The 21,545-nt window shown below is 36.5% G+C and overlaps 1 protein-coding gene across 1 annotated transcript in view; it reads left to right on the top strand.

The window, feature by feature from the left end:
• LOC311090940 (uncharacterized protein) overlaps window positions 1-16,971 on the top strand; it is an 846,260-nt gene extending 829,289 nt beyond the window's left edge. The window contains exons 44-49 of the mRNA XM_084126585.1: window positions 759-932; window positions 1,165-1,338; window positions 14,593-14,766; window positions 15,001-15,174; window positions 15,411-15,572; window positions 16,690-16,971. Of these exons, the coding sequence (XP_083982711.1) occupies window positions 759-932; window positions 1,165-1,338; window positions 14,593-14,766; window positions 15,001-15,174; window positions 15,411-15,572; window positions 16,690-16,699 (868 nt within the window). The 3' untranslated portion in view covers window positions 16,700-16,971. The remainder of the gene's footprint in view (window positions 1-758; window positions 933-1,164; window positions 1,339-14,592; window positions 14,767-15,000; window positions 15,175-15,410; window positions 15,573-16,689) is intronic.
• Window positions 16,972-21,545: the final 4,574 nt, after the last annotated feature.

Here is a 21,545-nt window from a genome sequence, read left to right as displayed (position 1 = left end):
GATCCATCTGCGAACCCCAGGTCTGAGATCGACGCCGTGCCTCGGCAGCGGCGGGACCAAAGCCCTGGGGAACGTGGTCGGGATTGAACCGAGCCAAGCGGGATCGGAGCGTACGCAAAGGAAGCGCACAGCAATGCTCACAGTCACCACCCTCGAGTGCTGACTGGGCATGCTCCTCTCCCAAACAAACAACACAAAGAGTGTGTGTGTCACCTCCCGTTAAATAACGCGGGCAGGGATGGACACACACTCTAAACTGCTGCTTGCTCGCCATACTGAATAATATATATATATCAGACAACACCAAATAAGACAGACAGATTTCAACACAGAGCGCTACTGAAGACTCAGAAAGCTGTTGTTTCCTGCTTCAGGCCGGCTTTTATAGCTTCCTGGTACGTGACGTCACCCGCCTCTGACGTCCCGCTACACCATTGGACTGATTTTACATGTGCTTCAAGACGTCATCACGCAAAGCGTTCCCATAGCGTCAAACTCGACGCAACGCGAGTTCCCTTGAAAGGGAACCTTAAAGATTATATGAAATGAATGTGTAAACTAACATAAATACATCAACAATTTCAACCTTTTTATTGTTACAGTGTTGGTAGAATATTTAAATGAACAATGTGTAGTCTTTCTCCATGTTACCTTTACCTTGATACCCCTGTTTATTTGTCAGCAAAAGTCTGCTGGATGAAGATGAACACGTTAGTTGATCATCATAGATCTGAGTCATTTTCTCTTTCTGTCTTCAGTCTGAGTGATTGCAGTATTACAGAGGAACAGAGTCTCATCCTGACTTCAGCTCTGAAATCAAACCCGTCACACCTGAGAGAGCTGGACCTGAGCGGGAATAAACTAGGAGACTCTGGAGTGAAGCGCTTATATGCCGTACTGAAGGATTCACACTGTAAACTGGAGAGATTGAGGTCAGTCACATTCACATACAAGAATCAAAATGCTTAAAATCACTTCAACAGTTTAAACTAAAACACTTTAACACTGTATTTGTGCAAACTTAGTATTTTGTGATCTGGTGAAATAAAGATGAAGATCTCTCTTCCTCTCTCTGTTTTATTTGCTTATGAAGATGATGTGACTTTACAGAATAAAGAGTTTTCTTTTCTTCTGTCTTATTTTCTTCTCTCTCTGCTAATGTAGTTTAAGAGGCTGTGATATGACAGATGAAGGTTGTTCTGATGTGACTTCAGCTCTGAAATCAAACCCGTCACACCTGAGAGAGCTGGACCTGAGCGGGAATAAACTAGGAGACTCAGGAGTGAAAAACCTCAGTGATCTACTGATGAACCCACAACTCAAGCTGGAGAAACTACAGTTAGTATCATTATACTGTACAGCAATTACAGTGTGACTGAAGTTTATTTATTTGAAGACAGCAGGCCTTATGTTTCATTGTTTATAGCAGTGCACTTTCTGGGTTTCCCCTATTGCTCACAGGGGGTTCACGAGTTCACATCTACATATAATTAATACAATAAGTTTATGCGTATTTGGCGTGCTGTCCGGGGGGAGTTAGGCCCGAACCCAAAGTACTCCCCCAGTTGGTAAGTGTAGATGGAACTGGAAGTGAGGAGATGGGGTGGAGGAGGGATGCTGACAAACTTTCAATGAACAGAGATAGGTCTGCTGTGAATTTATACTCTGTCATTGAGTTGATTACTGATTAATCTCCAGCTGTGCATAATTTGGTTAATTATCTGAACCTGATCCTCCCGAACTTTGTTAATAAAACATAATTTAAAGTGGGATGTGAGTGTGCCGTACGGACTCTTATTCTGGCTGTACTGAAGACGAAGCGGTTTGACCAATCAGATGAAAGGGGCGTTTCAGCGCCGCCCACATGTGCAAACGAAATATCAAAGCCATAAACCGATTTGTAAACCACAAACGAAAAATTAGAAATCGAGCCGAAATCTCATTTTCCGTTTATTAAACTAAACGAAACACCGAATAAACAATCCGTCTTTTCATTTCTCGTTATTCCATTCCAAACAGGAAATGAAATGATCAGATGATACACGGACCATGAATCCGTGTATCATTCGTTCAGTCGTTTTTTTATTTAATATTGAAAGTAGAAAAATGAGAAAACAGTTCATTTTTCGATTTTTCATTTTTTCCCAAAAAACGAAAAACAAGAATTCAGCTTTAGTTTTCGTTTTTCGTTCTGAGGTAGCAAAATTAATAAACAGCTTGATATTCGATTTCTACACATGGGCGGGAATGAAACGCCCCTTTCCTCTGATTTGTCAGCCGAAGATCAAACTGTCCCGTCATCAGTTCTTCCTCAGATCTGCACTGCAGAATAAGAGTCCTCCGTTGTGCGGATTCTTAACGCGTTTATTGCAACTTTTTCATATTTTTTTCCATCAACCAGACTAACGAATGGCTCGACACAAGTTCTCAAGTGCCAGGGGTTTGCTATTTTCCGAACTGTAAAGTCACGTTTTTTTTTTTTTTTTATCATGAACCACGCTGTGTTTTATTCCTAAGTGACTATATAATGCATTTTACTTAAAATAATCTAAATGTTGACTTTGAAGAGTAGGCGCGTCAGAAGGCTATTCACTCTATTTTGGTTCATTTTTGGTGTGCGCCAGAAAGATGTTCAAGGAGTCTGAGACGCAGCGCATCATGTTGTTTTCTTTATTTTTTAAAGGTCATTTGTAGTCATTTTGAATGTACACAAATAAAAATATACATTTTACTGCTTCGAATGACAGTATTAAAAGACAGAATATTAAGTTATGTCCCCTGCTGAGCAACAAATCCAAGTGATGGCGCTGGCGCATTGCTCGCTCACACAACATCTAGGCCAGGGCTATTCAATTAGCTTCATTCGAGGGCCGGATTATCAAATCGAAAAGTTGAGGTGGGCCGGTGGGTTGGTTTGGGGGTTTAGCTTATTTATTGAAACATAACAGTTTCAATAAATAAGTTAAAGTAAACCTAAAAAAGTATGGTATTTACTTGAAAATGTGGTACCCAACAGTATGCAGATATATAAAACCATAATAAATAAAAACTTGATAATTTACAGCTGTGTACAACTATTTTCCTTGGAACAAATACATTAATTATACAAACTCGTAGCTGTTGGTGAGAAATAATAATTATTTTATTTATAATTGTTACGCTTAAATGAAAATATTCTGACAGTGAGACTTGATAACCACAGGCTACTCACTCCCACTGTATAAAAAAATGCCTAAACACAGGTTAAAAACTATACGCACCTTTACAAAGAAACTGACATAATTTCATAACAAACATTAATTATATATTCCTCTACCCACCTAATAAATCTAATGCAATATAAATCACTATATTTACTATTATACTGTATAATATTATAGTAAATATATATATTTACTATATTTATTTATTACTACACAGTAATTCAATATAAATATTACACATTTCTGCCCAACCATGGTAAATTACTACAGCACATTCATGGTAAATGTTTGTAAGGGTGATTAGCGGATTTAAAGTGTTCTAATTTCGTTCATGCCACAATGTTTCTTCTCCTGCTTTCCTCATCAGTCTTGTTGGGAATGTTGAGGCTGTTTCATCTGATTTAATACTAGTTAAATCGTCGAGTGATTTGTGGTTTGTAACAGAGAGGTTTCTGTCGAACTGAAAAACGCTTCCCACTGGTTGTCGCAACGCTGTTTAATAATAGTGCCCGGGACCGGAGTAAACGCAACTATTTGTTGTTACTGTACTGACCGAGAAACCGCTTCAGATGATTCAGTGACGGAGCGGTCCGAATGAATCCGAATAGTTTTAGACCGTTACTGACCGGTCACTTTGACGCTCTCGTCTCGCTGGCGGCGGTGTGAACGCACAGTTATGCAAGCGCGTTTAGAAAGGATCGAACTAAAAGAATGATTCATTCACGAATGATTGGTATCGCTGGTTCAGTCGACATAAATTCGGGACACATAACTGCTGAAATATTTGCACGTAAAACGTTTCTCAGGTTAATCGGAGCGAGTATCAAACTGAATTAGCCGCACCGCCAGGAAAAGAGGAGGAGGGAGGTTGGTGCCGTCGGGCCGGATGGAGATGATTGGCGGGCCGCATTTGGCCAGTGGGCCGCCAATTGAATAGCCCGGATCTAGGCTATTATCAGTTCACTTCTGGCATTGCTAACTTGACATCGCAGCCTATTCATTATTAAAATAAAACACAGTTAACCAAATATATCAAAATTATTCTGCTTAATTTAATTGGTCTTTTGTACAATATAAAGGCTGTGCTGCACAGTCCTACTTGCTGTTATTCCAAACTCATTTCCCTTGCTGTGAAGATGATGATTTAGCATATACTTGTATATTGGGACTCGACTGAAGTACGAAGCCTTCTTTACATTACTAGTTAGCATCCAAATGTTACATTGCAAATATGGAAACCTTGGACCGAATGAGAGATGCGCGAAACCAATGTCCGTACAGTTTCAGTTTCAATAAAGGACATAATAGGCTATTATTCTAAGTTATTAGGTTAGGCTATATTTTTATTATACGGGCTACTTATTTTTCATTCTTGTTGTTTTCTGAATACCATTCATTTAAGGATTTGACAGGCTACAGTAAGGGGAAGTAAAATACGCATAGACATATGTTATTAATAGCGTTTATAATGTTAATGTTGTATTTTATTTACGGTCTTTTACACTATTTCTGAATAGGCTAATAATAAAATGCGTTTGTTTCCCTCTCAACATGACCGTGCGCTGCGCGCAAGCGCACATCTTTGAGATATAAATTAATACATTTCAGAAGAGTATGTATTTTAATATCTCTGTTGTTCTCTGTTCTCCGGTTGTTAGATAGTCAGTCTGAATGACAGTTCATGCGTTTACGTTAAAATAGGCCTATTATATAGTCAATGCATTATTCTTTTCTTTGTGTATTAGTGTTAAAAATATTTAATTTACAACTAATTATATTGATTTATATCTTCATTTATTATTAAAAAAATAAAATAATTACTGGGTGAGGCGACCATGGTAGCCGTCACAGCCGTCATTTACCCTGCATACCCAGCTGATGCAAAGCGTATGTGAATTTATATCTACACAGAAGAAAGCCCTGTCTAGTCTATTCCCCAGTACGGGTTGTGTCGAACCATTCGTTAGTCTGGTTGTTTGATGAAAAGAAGATTAAATGTAGCCTAGTTGCAATAAACGCGTTAAGAATTTGCACAATGGAGGACTCTTATTCTGCAGTGCAGAACTGAGGAAAATCTTCGGCTGACAAATCAGAGGAAAGGGGCGTTTCATTCCCGCCCATGTGTAGAAATCGAATATTCAAGCTGTTTATTATTTTTTCTACCTCAGAACGAAAAACGAAAAATCAAGCTGAATTCTTGTTTTTCGTTTTTTTGGAAAAAATGAAAAATCGAAAAATGAACTGTTTTCTCATTTTTATACTTTCAATATTAAATAAAAAACGACTGAACGAATGATACACGGATTACCATGTCGTGTGTTCATTCGTTTTTTGATTTAATATTGAAAGTAGAAAAACGAGAAAACACTTCCTTTTTCGTCTTTTTATTTTTTCAGAAAAACTAAAAACAAGTATTCAGCTTGATTTTTCACTTTTCGTTCTCAGGTAGAAACATTTATAAACAGCTTGAATATTTGATTTCTGCACGTATAGGCAGGAATGAAACGCTCCTGTCCTCTGATTTGTCAGCCGAAGATCAAACTGTCCCGTCATCAGTTCTTCCTCAGCTCCGCTCAGCAGAATAAAAGTCCTCCGCTGCTGCAGTTGTACGGATTCTGAACGCGTTTATTGCAACTACTACATTTCATCTTTTCCTCATCAAACACCCAGACTAATGGCTCGACACGATCCGCACCGGGGAAGAGCCTCGACAGGGCTTTCTTATGAGGCTTTCAGTTCTCAAGTGCCAGGGGGTCCGTGAAATAATTTACTATAACCTACTGTATTTTCCGGACTGTAAACTAAAGTCACGTTTTTATCATGAAACACGTTGTGATTTATTCCAGAGTGACCTAGGCCTTTACAATGCATTTAACTTAGGGACCGTTCGGTATTTATGGAAGGGGCCACCGGAGGAAAATAGGGGAGGGTCATGTCTTTTTATTCTTTGTTGAGGGGAGGGTCATCCAACTTTTTTTAGTCTAGGGGGAGGGTCACCCAACTTTTATATTCATTAAAACAGCAACATTTCAAAGTGGCTTGTTTGGTGCCATTTTTTTCCATTTAGCTCCATGTTGATCTCGCGTTATCAGCCCCCCTTCGATATCAGATGGGTCTGACCCAACAAAAATCCAGTTTGGCGCTGTTTGACAGTGCGCGCGCACTTCAGTTCGTGCATCATGTCAGAACAGAATGCCAAAGAAATGTTTACCCGGCAAAGACTTAAAACACGAGCAAATAATGAACTGTTGTTAAGTGCACAGTGTCCTGTGAGTGTAACTCTACCGCTGCATTAACATGTGATGTGAATGTACGTCGAGTTTAACAGTATTGGGACTGAGGCGCCAGAACTGCTGATAGAATGTGCGCTGTAGGGCGATACTGCATATTTTAGTTTCCATTCTTATTTTGTTTCCACGATGTGTAAAATGTAGGGCTACCACCAGCCGCGGCGCTACCATTGGGCATTTTAGGTCCGGGCCCACCCATTTTCTACTATGGTTTTGTACGTTTCTTCATTCGGATCTATTTGCGATGATCGATCCAAATTCTAAACAAACAGTTTACATGCTTCGTCCTTGTTACATTATTCATTAAGATAATAATTAATAAATGCACGCATAATTATCAGAACTTGATAAATGTTGCAGATATGTTTTACATGCATGCACAAACAAATGCCTTTCAACTTGTGTGTGCAAAATTCAGAATAAAATGAATGTGCAGCAATTTGTACAGATACAGAGTCTGTAGGCCTACTGTGTTGTTACCATTAAATAAGCTCATTTAGTTTCATTTTTGTTAAAATATAATAATGTTATTTTTTCATCTATGTTGATGATGAAAAGTGAACCGCACACACGAGTACGCAATATCGAGAGACATGGAGCGGGTCAGACATGATTTTGACCACTTAATTAAGTTTTGTTTTGCAGAAAACGATTTTTTTAAGTGAATTTCGTTTTGTATAAATTGTATCTTAATTTTAAAAAACAATTTTATCAACCAATTGCCAAATACAAAATATAGCAGACAACACAATCATCATGCGCCCGCGTGGTCACTTGCACTGCTCGTAAACAGGAGCGCATCTCATCCTAACTTAACGAAACTCAGCATATGCCTCACAGACATGAAATATATTTTAAGAAAGCTTGAAATGTCTTTTTAACAATTTAAAACGAAAAGAAATAATGATGTGCATTTCTCTCTATAGGCGTGTTCACTACTACGGAGATGGCGATCGTCAACTTCATCTTTACAGCTGTTGTTGCTGTTAATAAACTAAAAATAATAGGCTTATAATTTTATTAAACAATAAATTAAATTAAATTTTTATTGTATTAAAAAAGCAACAAAAAAATCCTGTTTATCAATATTGTGTGTGTGTCGAAATAATTTGTCCGCAGCTGCTCAAAAAAAAAAAAAAAAAAAAACCGTCAAAAACCCCACTGTCAGTGTTTTGTAAGGAACAGGCAAATATGTTCAATATAGCAGGAGACATTTAAATAGTTTAAATAAAACAGTTATTTTTTATGTCAGTGTCGGCTAGACAGATGAAGTTGACTCGCGATTTTCGCAGCGCTACCACATCACTATTAGTAGGCTATTATTTAAGTTAACATAAAATACATAGACCTACACCACAAAAACTAGTTGAGGATAAATTCGTTAAAATTGGGCGATTACAGTGAATGGACGTGACATTTGCAGTCAAAACTTAAAATAAAAATTCTCTGAAAATGCATTTATTTGAAACGTCTGAAAGGAGTCAAGACATTAGAAAAATATCAGTCTACACATGCGTTTTATATTTAATATGAGGGAAATACACATGTGACGTGACACAAATAAATCTTTAACTTTTAGGTGGCAAAATATTTTTTAGTAATTCTATAAATTACACTGTGCAAACCAAAATATATATACCCACCGGATGAATAAAGATCGGCCTCCACAGAACATAAAATATTATATTATTTTTATTTTATTTTTCGTGTTCGCATTTATGTGAAGAAAAAAAATGTTACGGGCGTGACAGTTCTCCATTACGAACATGACTGCTCTGAAGTGACTTTAAAAATTTCACAGAGACCTCAAACAGAAAGCACAAAGCCTTTCTTTAAAGTGAATTTCGTTTTTTTATTAATTTTATCTTAATTTTAATCAATGTTTCATCTGGATTTAATAAATAAGAAGTAGTCTAAATATAGTAGAAAATAGATAATCATGACACGGAGGCGCGGGCGAGTGAACTGGACTCTTGTCTCATAAATGAACCGAAACTCAGCGTAAGGTAGGCTACTTGCCTCACAGACCTAAGAAATATATAGAAAGCTTGAAATGTCTAAACAGAACAATTCATAAGAAAGAAAACAGACTGCTTTCTGCTTATGAAATGTGCATTTCTCTCTGGCGCGTCCTGAGAAGATCGCGACGCATCGTCAACTTCATCTTTGCAGTAGACACAGAAAACACTTGTTTATTAATAAACAATTAAATTGTCTCCTAGCTATATATGACATATTAATAATCATTACTTTTGCCGGTTCTTTGTGACAGCAGATGCTTTATTCGCAACGCCACCCACATGTTGAACGAGTCACACCGCATCAGCACCGAAAACATGATTTTTTTTTTTTCAAATCTAAAATCAAAAATCGTGATACGAGCCGAATCGTAGGTTTGGTCTATCGTTACAGCCAAGATGAGAAAGCAAGAGTTTATGGTTTAAAAAAACAAACAAACAATGGCTATCTGAACATCTTTGCCAAGCGCAAACCAGTACAGAAGTAGGCTAATCAATAAATTATCGGGGAGGGTCATGCCTTTTTTCACAATCATTTTGGAGGGTCCTAGAAAAATTTATTGCTGGCGAAGGGAGGGTCATGTCTTTTTTGACAACAGATCTCAAAACTCCTCCGGTGGCCCCTTAAATAAATAACGAACAGTCCCTTAGTTCACATAATCTAAATGTTGACTTTCAAAAGTAGGCACGCCAAGAAGACTATTAGCTGTATTTTGGTTTATATATATACTAGGGGTGTCCCCGACTATGGATTTTCATAGTCGAATCAGAATCGTCAAGTCTTGCCTATAGTCGACTAATAGTCGAATCATGTGTATGGGGGTGGGGCTGGGGGCGGGGCTTTAACATTTCAAAGCCGCAATGTACAGAAAATCACACAAAGATATAGAAAAAAATGTATAAAAACATTTTGGATCAATAAAACTAAGAAATAACATAACTCCAGAAAGGCCACACTGCAGACATTTCACATGCAAATCAAATTAAATCGGCTAAATTACCTGTGCAAGCAGGCTCTAAGTACAGCACAACATCGATGCACCGAAAAAATAATTATTAATTTACTAAATTAAATTAGAACAGAATATACCTTTATAATAAATAAAAATACAAAACGAAATAAATCAGAATCAAGTCACAAGATGAGAAGCAAATGTGCGCAAAATGCCTAAAGTGCAGGGGAACATATATTCAAAACACAAGCCACAAATAGTAAGATTTGATAACCCTGACCGATCAATAAATAAAATTAAAATAAAGAAATGATTAAAATAACGATAGTAGCCAGAATTTTCAACTTTGTCTTTTTAACTGCAGAAACAACAATAAATGCTAAACTGGAGTGGCAGTCTTTTAGCGAAACATGTTCACAGGATCCAAAACTCAAATTAGAACCGGCTGAAAAGTTTTGAAATCACTTGTACCCTATACCTGATCGAGAGAACAAACCCAGTCTTTCACTCTGTCTGTGTCCGTTGGAGTCTTTTCAAATTGTGCGCGCGGATAAAATACATTCTAAAACACTTAACGTGAAAAACGTTTAACGACTTAATCTCCTAAAATAGTTCAATTAAAATATCAAATTATGTAAAGATAACGCTTTACTATAGGAGGAACGCATTGCGTTCATATTCTGGGTTCATCTGCTTATCATAGTATGGTTTCTTAATAAAGTGTGTACTGTGTACATTAACCCTCTGAGGTCGACAAACGCGCTGACGCGTTTTGCCGGATTTTCTCCACATTGTAGCACTATAAACTTAAATTACTCCATCATTTATGGTCATACAGAAAAAAGAAATATAAAAAAAGAATCTGTGATATTTCTCCTTTTGTATGTGTCCACTTACAATCAAATCAAAACATTGTGCTTTTGTAAAATAAAGAAAATAAACAGGGTGTGCTTTCTGCCTCTCCGTCGCGGTGAACTTTTTTTTCTTGAGCACGTCTATAAACTGAAACAAAACTCAGCGAATACTTGTCACACATTTATGAGCCATATACCTTTATAAACATTTAAGTGTGTACTTTTAAATGATCGGATTCAAAACGAAAACAAATATTCTCTGTTTAAGTAATTTGTATAAAACCAACAAGATGTCCAGCTTCTCAAACGCTTGCTCATTACAGTTAATTTGGCCACGCCTACTCGCGCAAAAGATATTCACATGCAAATCTCCACATGGAACGCGAACGCGCTCGTTACCTCAACAACAAAACACTTCACTTCACTTTTCGTCGAGTTTGAAAGACGTGCCTGAGCTTACATTGGATTTAGGCTACCTCAGAAGAAGAAGAACGCGATTTGAAGACAAGAAAGATAAGGTAAGAAATTCTTACATAGCCTAGTTTGTTATTGTTGCATAAATGTCACGTTGCAGCTGAACTGTTGCTAGATATATGGGGAATATTATAATATTTAGACCCGTGTTTACTGTGTTTGTGGATATCTGCTCAAACATAGATATGTTTATGGTAACCATAATGTTTTATATTTGAGAGTGATCGCGTTTGAATGTACCATATTTTGCAAGCGATCGCGTTTGAATGTATCATATTTTGCAAGCGATCGCGTTTGAATGTATCATATTTTGGATGAAAGCAAAACGCACCAAACGGCTTCATGTTTTTATTATTATCTCATTTCATATCATCATAACGGATGGAAACATTTGAAGTAACATGATAATCAATATATTTTTCTCTAGCTTTTTTTGGAAGATTTATAGGCTGCTATAGGTTATTTATTGTTATTATTATTTTATCCGCACTGCGCATATACCTTATGCCTACAAGGCACAACAAACCTGGTGTTCATTATATTATATATCGTTGGAAACGTGTGTGTGTGTGTATTCTGTGAATTTTAAAAAGGAATTTTAAAAAGCAATTTTAACCAGAAAAATCTAATATTTATTTCCAAAATCGTGCAGGCCTTTCTCTTGATATCAGTATGTTCACTTTTTTTTTTTTTCAGGTCCCAGATGCCACTGAGGACTTCAACATTCACATGAGTCTCAGTACGTGAACATGGTAAAGTGAAAATCTTGGAAATGAAAGGTATGTACAGTGTTTTTAGGAATGGCACAAAGGTCTCTGTCTTTGAAGTGCTTTTTTGGCATTTGTTGTGTATCTTTGGATTATGTTGTGTTGTAAATAAATCCAAACAATTTAAAAGCCATTATTTTTTAAATCTCCTCATTTACAGTATTGTGCAAGGTTGCTCAGAATGATAGGGGCCTGATAGCTCCTAATAGGGCCGTTAGGGGAGGTTCTTTGTCTTTCTCAGGTGAGAAAAGCTTACATATTAATGAGCTCTCGCATAAGGCTTTTTCACACAAAACACGTCGTAAAATTTTTAAATCAATATATTGTCTTATCTGAATGAGCAGTCAGGGTGATTTTCACATAGTTTTGCAGCAAATATTCTAGGCTACGTCATACAATTTTCAAAAGTCTTGTGAAGAAATAATCAGTATGGGTTTCATGGCCTTATTTCAGTGAGAATTTTTTTTTGTATTTTCAAAAACCACGCATAAATGTCATTATCTCAAAACTACAAACTTTTACATACATGCTGCTGATATATTATTGTAGCAGAGTTTGTGCTGAATACAGTGTAATTAGACTTTAGCCATGAAAATGTCACAAGTAACAGAAATAACCAGAAATGTCAGAGCATGTCAGAACACCTCCAGGGCCCAGAAAACAGCTCAGACCTCAGAGGGTTAAGCCACGTTAAAGTGCCTTTTAAGCGTTTTAAAAGCTTTTTTCACGTCAAGCATTTTAGAATGTCCCGTGGAAAACCAACTTGTTAGCGTTGGCCGGCAGAAGTGCGATCATGGTTTTCCTGATGCTAAATCCAGCCTTGGAGAATATCCTTTCTGATGGTGTACATCCACACTTTAGATTTTCTTATCCCAGACATTGTTAAAGATTTAAATCCTTGCCGCCAAGACGCTCCTCTGTCGGTCACGGATTGAAACTTAAATCTGTCACGGGGCGTTTGGATTTATTCACGCACGTTAAAAAATATTTATTAAAAGCTTCTTTCTTTGCACATTTTTATATACAGCATTATCATAATAGGCTGAATATTAACGTATTGACAGAAAACCGGTAGTTCTATGTGAAATCAGACATTGAGCGCCCTCATATAGCCAAAGTGGCATGATCCTCGTTTCATAACACCTCTGCGAAGATTCGACCGTGAGATCGGTAGTCGAATCAGGCTCCTCCAATCGAAGCATCGAATCTTCGACTATTCGGGGTCACCCCTTATATATACAGTATATACTTTTTTTTCCATCAATCTCTTTATTAAAGTTTGAACATGAAATAAGAACAAACAAAGTTCCCCTTCACATACAAAGAAAAAAAATACAAAAACAATAAACACCAAGAATCAACAAAAATAAACGACAAACAACATAGTAACAATGAAGGAAAAAACAACAACAATAAAAACACATTAACTAATAGCTGTGAGTGACGGTCCAAGAACTACTGCCCAGTCATTTGCAGCAAAAAACGTGGACACTAAGTTTACACAGGATTGTCTGGGAAGGTCAACTTCCCAACATATTCAAAAAAAGGGGGTATATATATATATATATATATATATATATTAGGGCTGTCAAAGTTAGCGCGTTAATAACGCGTTAACGCAAAATCATATTAACGGCACTAATTTTTTTAACGTGCGATTAACGCAGCGCGTATTTTCTGTTTGACCCGTGGCCCAACCCCTAGTTGGAGAAATGGAGATACAGTGTTGCTAACTTAGCGACATTGCAGACCCCTTTAGCGATTTTTTTTCCCTTCAACAAAGCGCCCAACCTTATTTAGTTTCTGAGAATCTACCGGTACCGCCGGTACTGCTCTCTCAGCACGCGCGCACACCTCTCTCTCTCTCTGCGTCTCGCGCGGAGGAGCAGCGCTTTAACTCAGATAAGCACAGATATTATGTTGCTTCTCTATTTTTACAAGTATAGCCGAAATCAGAGCACAGATATTGTCTTTATCTTATGTGAATTTGATTTCACCAGACGACGGCTCGATTATCAGAATTTTTGTGCAGATTAACGTCTTGGAAGGGAGAGCTGGTTATGTCTTAATGGGTCGCGTTTCAGTCACCATTTCAAATTCATTCCGTTGTTTGACAACAGAAACAGTAAAATATACCAATGAAAACAGTTTTATTGAGAATTTAGCTTCATCAAAATGGGCACAAACTACACTGTAATAGGCTAATAAATAATAAATGTACATTTGGTATTTTCAGAAGAGCTGCCCTGTCATGCAAAAATCTAAACATGTTTGTGTTAGTAAATTGCTCAGTGCAAAGAAAGAGAAGTAATGGTAACCTGGCATTTTTTTGTTCTTTCTATGTGTCTAATAGACATGAACAAGTTCTTTGAAAAACATCTGTGACCTTTGAAACATGTCTCGTCCTTATGCTCTATATTGACTATGGTTTCAATAATAAACATACATTTGCATAAAGCATCTATATTTATCCATGCCCACATTGATTAGAGTATTACAAACTTGAAAAGTATTAATTTAAGGTACATTTAGAACAATTAAAAAAAATGTGCGATTAAATGCGATTAATCGCGAGTTAACTCATGACAATATGCGATTAATCGCGATTAAAAAATTTAATCGATTGACAGCCCTAATATATATACATACACACACACATATATATATATATATATATATATATATATATACTTTTTAACCACAAATGCCCGTCTTGTACCATCTCTGAGATGTGCCACGTATTACATCATCACATGGAAAGGTCACGCGTCACGTCATCAAAAAATGTGTTTTGGGGTTTCATGACCCTTTAAAAATGAAATGAAATGAATGTGTAAACATGAATACATCAACAATTTCAACCTTTGTATTGTTACAGTGTTGGTAGTATATTTAAATGAACAATGTGTGTCTTTCTCCATGTTACCTTTACCTTGATATCCCTGTTTATTTGTCAGCAAAAGTCTGCTGGATGAAGATGAACACGTTAGTTGATCATCATAGATCTGAGTCATTTTCTCTTTCCGTCTTCAGTCTGAATAGATGCAGTATTACAGAGGAACAGAGTCTCATCCTGACTTCAGCTCTGAAATCAAACCCGTCACACCTGAGAGAGCTGGACCTGAGCTGGAATACACTAGGAGACTCTGGAGTGAAGCACTTATGTGCCGTACTGAAGGATTCACACTGTAAACTGGAGAGATTGAGGTCAGTCACATTCACATACAAGAATCAAAATGCTTAAAATCACTTCAACAGTTTAAACTAAAACACTTTAACACTGTATTTGTGCAAACTTAGTATTTTGTGATCTGGTGAAATAAAGATGAATATCTCTCTTCCTCTCTCTGTTTTATTTGCTTATGAAGATGATGTGACTTTACAGAATAAAGAGTTTTCTTTTCTTCTGTCTTATTTTCTTCTCTCTCTCTGCTAATGTAGTTTAAGCTACTGTGATATGACAGATAAAGGTTGTTCTGATGTGACTTCAGCTCTGAAATCAAACCCGTCACACCTGAGAGAGCTGGACCTGAGCGGGAATAAACTAGGAGACTCAGGAGTGAAAAACCTCAGTGATCTACTGATGAACCCACAATTCAAGCTGGAGAAACTACAGTTAGTATCATTATACTGTACAGCAATTACAGTGTGACTGAAGTTTATTTATTTGAAGACAGCAGGGCTTATGTTTCATTGTTTATAGCAGTGCACTTTCTGGGTTTTTTAAACTAAAACACTTTATTCTCAATATCTCACAGTGAGTCTGAGTTCACATTATATTTGTGTAAAATTCTTCACATTCATGATTTGTTTGTAAGATAATCTCTCTTCCTCTGTTTGTGTCTTTCTAGTCTACGGAACTGTGGCATTACAGATGTTTCTTCTCTAACTCAGTCTTTGACTAACTCAAAAGCTCTGCAGTTTCTAAAAGAGCTTGAGCTGAGTCTCAATAAGATAGGAGACTCACAGCAGCGACTCAGAGACGAGCTACGAGACTCAAACTGTGACCTGAGGTGAGGAAACATCACTGAGATATTAAAGAGATCTTCTTTTACCTCTGATATGTGAACAAACCTTTCAAACATTCGTGAAAGGAAATTATCATTAAGCTTTATTGCAACACAGGGTTTGTGAGAACAAAATGTGAAGTTATTGAAATGTTTAACACAAAGGAGGAAAGAGAACAAAAGCTCACTGTCACAGCTTTATACATTATCGTAGAAATTTTAAACTGTATATTAAAGTAACCATGTTTCTAACATCTAACCTTATTTAACATCTAACATCTGAACAGGATGTACTGTACGAAACCAATGGAAAACTTGTGTCTTTGAGTGTGTGCATATGTGTGTAAAAATAACATAGTTTGGGAAATGAAACTAGACAGTCTGTTAGAATCTTGTGATTAACAAATGAAGTCATCATTAAAACAAAGTTTGCTTTACCTAGTAACAGAGGGGTTTGCATATGAAGAACCAATCAAATAATGGGGAAATTATGTAATGCAGCCTGACATTTATGCCATACCTCGATTCTATAAAACTGTTGTATCTGTGTTTTACGCTGGGATTTCTCAATGGAATTTGTCTGAGATCCTCCGGCCTTGATTCTTCTTGGGAGAGTTTCTCTGAGAACTGCTCGAAGACTCTCCCTGCCGTTATTAAAGCATTTAAAGGACATTTGCTGAAAGTCTGTCTGTTAATTTCTGCTTAAACTGGTCAGTTTAGGGAAGCAAGTTAGTTAGAAACTCGGCCAGTTGTCGACGGAAGACACAAAGAGCTGGAGTATAAAGGTTTGTGTTTGAACTCAAAATAACATTTGTATTTGCTCCCTGTGGTTTATTCCATACGCCGTACACTCATTAGTTTCTCCTTTACAGAGACTCAATAGGAGTCGCACCGACACACACACACACACACACACATATATGAACATGATTCATGCTTTACATCTATTATATTTAAAAACACAAATATCTATCCAAGATCATGTATTGTCAGTAATTAATCTGATTACAGGAATTCAATTTAACTTATTTAAAAAAAAAAAAAAAAACAGTAATTGAAATATAATAATTTGCACTTTGTTCCACTGAACTCTGATTGTTTTCTCTTCTGTTCCACTTTACAGAGTATATTAAGAAGGTCGATCACCAAACATCCCTGATAAAGATCAATCACCAAACATCCCTGATAAAGGTCGATCACCAAACTCTGCTGGATGTGTTATATCGTAGTGTGAAATGATCATGAGAGGAGCAGAAACCATCAGCTGATCCACAGAAGAGTTGTGGAATTGGGAATATATTGTTGATTCTGATTTGTATATTTCATTTATATTTTATGTGAAGTTGTACATGTCTTATATAAAAAAATATTATGTTTTGGAATACATTTGTGACTCTGATCTGTTATATATGTGTGTGTGTGTGTGTATGTATGTATGTATGTATATATATATATATATATATATATATATATATATTTATTTATTTTATTTTTTATTTTATTTATATATATATATATATATATTATTATTTTTATTTTATATATATATATATTGTTTTATATTATGTTGTGTTGTGGATTTTTTTGGGGAGATATGTTCTCTATATTTATCTAACAATCTCTTCTCTCTTGTGACTATTCTACATTACGTAATCAGGTGATTGTCACATGACTAACTAATTGTTGTTTAAAAGGACTGTGAGTGTGTTTGCTACACCCTGGCTGTGTTCGAAACCGCATATTCACTGAGTAGGTCCTTAATTTCAATAAGTACTTGCTTAACGAGCGCTAAAAGAGTAGGTACTATATAGCCTGATCGCGTTAAGTATGAATATGAGCCGTACATCATCCGCCATGTTGACGTTATCATGTGACCTACAACGTTATCACAAGCGCAACAACTTAAAAGATATGAGCGACAGCTTTAATTCATCTATCTGTAAATATCCTGATATTGATGAAACTTGCACATTTTGTGGTTTTGTTGAAGAATCAAGTGCCCATTTATTTTGTGATTGTAGTTTAACCACATTTAGGGTTGATTTAAGTTCTTATATTTTAACCCTATAATGTGACCCACAGTTTTATCCTTAAAGATGTTAATTTTTATTATAAAAACCCAAAATCGTCATCTCTTGAATATGTTGTTAATTTCTTTATTTTATATGCAAAATGCTTCACCCACAAGCAAAAGTGGCTTAAATCTCATTTATGTTTAACTCGTTTCATCCATCAGGTTTATAAATAATAAACTTTTTTTTTATGTATTATGATCAATTATTCAAATATATTTAACCTTGTAATTGTGCTTTTCCCCCTGTGTATATAATCTCATACTATGATAAACGCAAACCCATGATATTTATGTTTTCTTATTTTGTTTTGTTTATTGTCATTATGATTGTTCATTGTTAAAGAACTGGAATCTTTCCCTGATCTTGTATGTAACTATAAGTTATGAGTGACAGGTGCACTAACACTTCCTAACATCAGTAACTCGCCAGCCTAGAGCAGTTCTCCTCAGCGTGTGTAATGTGTGTAATGTCTGCACAGAGGAGACGGGCGGCTGCTCCAAGATCTCGCCTTTGGAGAAAACTGCTGATTTTATACAACAAAAATGTAAATATCCCTCCTTAAAAATAAAGATTACCCCAGAAAGAATTGCATTGCTAGCCCACCCCAACACTTACACACAATTATAATGATAAATGCTGACCAATACTTAATTATATTACTTTTTTAACTGAAAATTATATATTTCAGTAAAAGAAACAAAATGTCGTTTGTTTTGTCATGTGACATAGATATGCATAAATACACACTAAATAAATGCAGTGAACACACCTCAGTTTTCAGTCTAGCAATGAATTAATGCATATATTAATGAAATAATTATATTTTATTTACTGACAATAAGAAACATGAATAAATGAGTAAAAGTGACCATCACAATAAACAAATGCATGTACAAGTCAACAACACACCAAACAAAGCTTTATTCAAACGTATTGTTCTAGCAATCACATATGTCCAGGCGGTGAACCCCTCATCTCACTGCCATCTCAACACAGCGGTTCTCATTCTGTGTGTTTATAATGATGAATCAGCTGACCACCGTTCCCACCTTCACCTGTCTCTGCCGTCCATCATGTCCCTCATCGCTGCAGTCAGACTCAACAACACACACTCCTGTGAGTGAAGCATAGTAGAGCGAGTCTTTAACATGCTGAACACACACTGACTGATGCTTTATAGAGTCTGAACTGAACCTGTGAGACTCAACAACACAAACCCCTGTGAGAGAAGCATAGTAGAGCTAGTCTTTAACATGAACACACACTGATGCTTTATAGAGTCTGAACTGAACCTGTGAGACTCAACAACACACACTCCTGTGAGAGAAGCGTAGTAGAGCGAGTCTTTAACATGCTGAACACACACTGATGCTTTATAGAGTCTGTACTGAACCAGTGAGACTCAACAACACACACTCCTGTGAGAGAAGCATAGTAGAGCGAGTCTTTAACATGAACACACACTGATGCTTTATAGAGTCTTCTGTGTCAGGTACTACAGACTGCATAGGTCATTTTATGAGGATGTCACTGAATGAACGACCGATTTAGATCGGGAGGTGAGGTAAACCAACAGACTGCATAGCCTGAAGACCCAGATAAGCAATTAATCGTTTCTGTTTCTCATAATTTGGCCTTGCAATTTTCAGCTGGTTCAAACAGTTGAATGCACTAGTAGTTAGTCAGGTTAGTAGCCATGAAATTAAAAGTGAAAATTATAACTTTTTTACAGAATGTTGCAGTGCTTATTATAAATGAGTTATCCGTGCACAATATTATACATTTTTTTATATATTAATATGCCCTTGTAATCTTTAATCAAAAACGCTAACTCACCCCCTGCAATGCCCAACTTCCTACAATCCAATGGGACATTTTCACATATACAATATACTTGCTTTCATGCCAACTTTAATCACCACTCAAAATTAAAACGCTGTCGTCACTGAAGCACAAACACTGAAACAGGAGCACATAAACTAATAGGGATTCACAGGTTACACGGATAGTATTCAGTACTTTAGATACATTTATCAATACATTTCTTAGAATATTTGTAGATTTCTTAACATGTCCTATACACTTACATGCTTGTTTTTGTTTCTCCCTGCAGATAAGTTGCGTGCGCTGCTAAAATCAAGATCAGTGGAAAAGGGTGATCATTGGACCATGTAAAGATGTTTGCAGATTACACTTGTAATAGTTGTAGTGTTTCTGTGAAAACCCTAAAAGGTTATGTACAACATCAAGGGCTACACAGAAATGAGGCACATTACCTATATGCATGTTGCATGGCAGGTTGTAAGTTACGCTTCAGAAATTACAACGCATTTAAATGTCATGTTTACCGTCATCATCGGCAGTCATCTTCTGGACTCTGCAGGGACCCTTCACATGTGAAGTTACATGTGATTGATGTTTCAGATCTTTTGGGTCACCTTCAATTTCCCATTTCAAAAAGAGAGCAGGTGCATTGCCCCTTCAAAGACTGTGATCGATCATTTTCACGTCCCACCTATCTAGAAAGCACAAATACTCTACAGCTTTGCATGTCTCTGGTGCATACTGTCTTCCTTCAGTTCCTAGTGAGTCTCAGTTCTCTGTTACTGAAAGCCACTCAGGTGAAGGGGCAGATGACGAGGGGCATGAGGAGGATATGCTGGACCCTGCACAAATGAAAAGTTTATACATGAGAAATCTGTCCATGTTTTTTCATGAAGTTGCAGGCAAAGCACCTGATCCCTTCCTCAACAGTACAGTTAATCGTAGAAGAGATAAGTTAGCTTAGTGGAGAGTGTGCCAGCAGTACACAAAGAATCAACTTAAAGTATCTCTTCAAGCAAAAACTAAACTCTCTGAGATAGAAATTGAAGATGCTTTGAAAACCCTATGGACATGGATATTCACGGATCATGCAGCTCTGCTCTTTCCACAAAGTACAAGAGAAAACAGTACTTTGAGGAAAACTTTCCATATGTGCATCCAAAATGCATTTTTTGGGGGATTGATGAAAACAGAAAGGAGAGACATGCCCAATATATTCCCATAAAAGACACATTAACAGCACTCCTGAAAGATCCTGCTGTATGGGAAGAATGTTGTACATCTAGTAATGAGAGTACACCTCTCATTTTAAATGATGTGTGTGATGGATTGGTATTCAAATCCAAACAGTTGTTTTCGGAGCCAGGTGTCACTTTGAAAGTGATCCTGTATCAAGATGCATTCGAGGTGGTTAATCCCCTTGGATCTGCTAAGAAAAAACACAAGATGCTTGGGGTGTACTTCACTTTAGCAAACTTTGATCCTTTTCATCGATCCGCTATTGACAACATGTAATGACTACAATGACACTGTTGAAGAGCTGCAGAATTATGATGCTAGTGAAGCCAGAAGTTTGAAATTCAACTCTGTCTTTAATTCTCTGGCTTTTTTTCATGTCTGCCAGCCTATACTGGCCATGAGGGTGTAGTGGCATCCGACCTTGCCAGAGTTCGGACTATATGAAGTGAAAGATGCAAGGCAGAGCATGAAGTGTAGGAAAGCAGAGCTCAGACTGGATTACTATCCATTGCCTGTGTACAAGCTTTTTGGGACAAAAGTCATTTCACTGAAACATAGCATTGTTGACACAGAGTAAAGATAATGCTGGGCAACGATTAATAGCAATTAATCACATCCAAAATAAAAGTTTATGTTTACATGATATATGTGTGTGTACTCTATAATTATTTTGTATATATAAATACACACACATGCATGTATATATTTAAGAAATATTTGCTTGTATATACTGTGTATATATATATTTATATATAATTTATTTTATAAATATAAATATTTTACACATAAATAACACATTTTTCTTAAATATATACATGCATAAGTGTGTATTTATATATAC

Source organism: Abramis brama (assembly GCF_963993115.1).
Source record: "Abramis brama genome assembly, chromosome: 1".
Classification (NCBI taxonomy): Eukaryota; Metazoa; Chordata; class Actinopteri; order Cypriniformes; family Leuciscidae; genus Abramis; species Abramis brama.
Note: the sequence above shows the minus strand (reverse complement) of the source record. Positions and strands in the feature narration are given on the sequence as shown.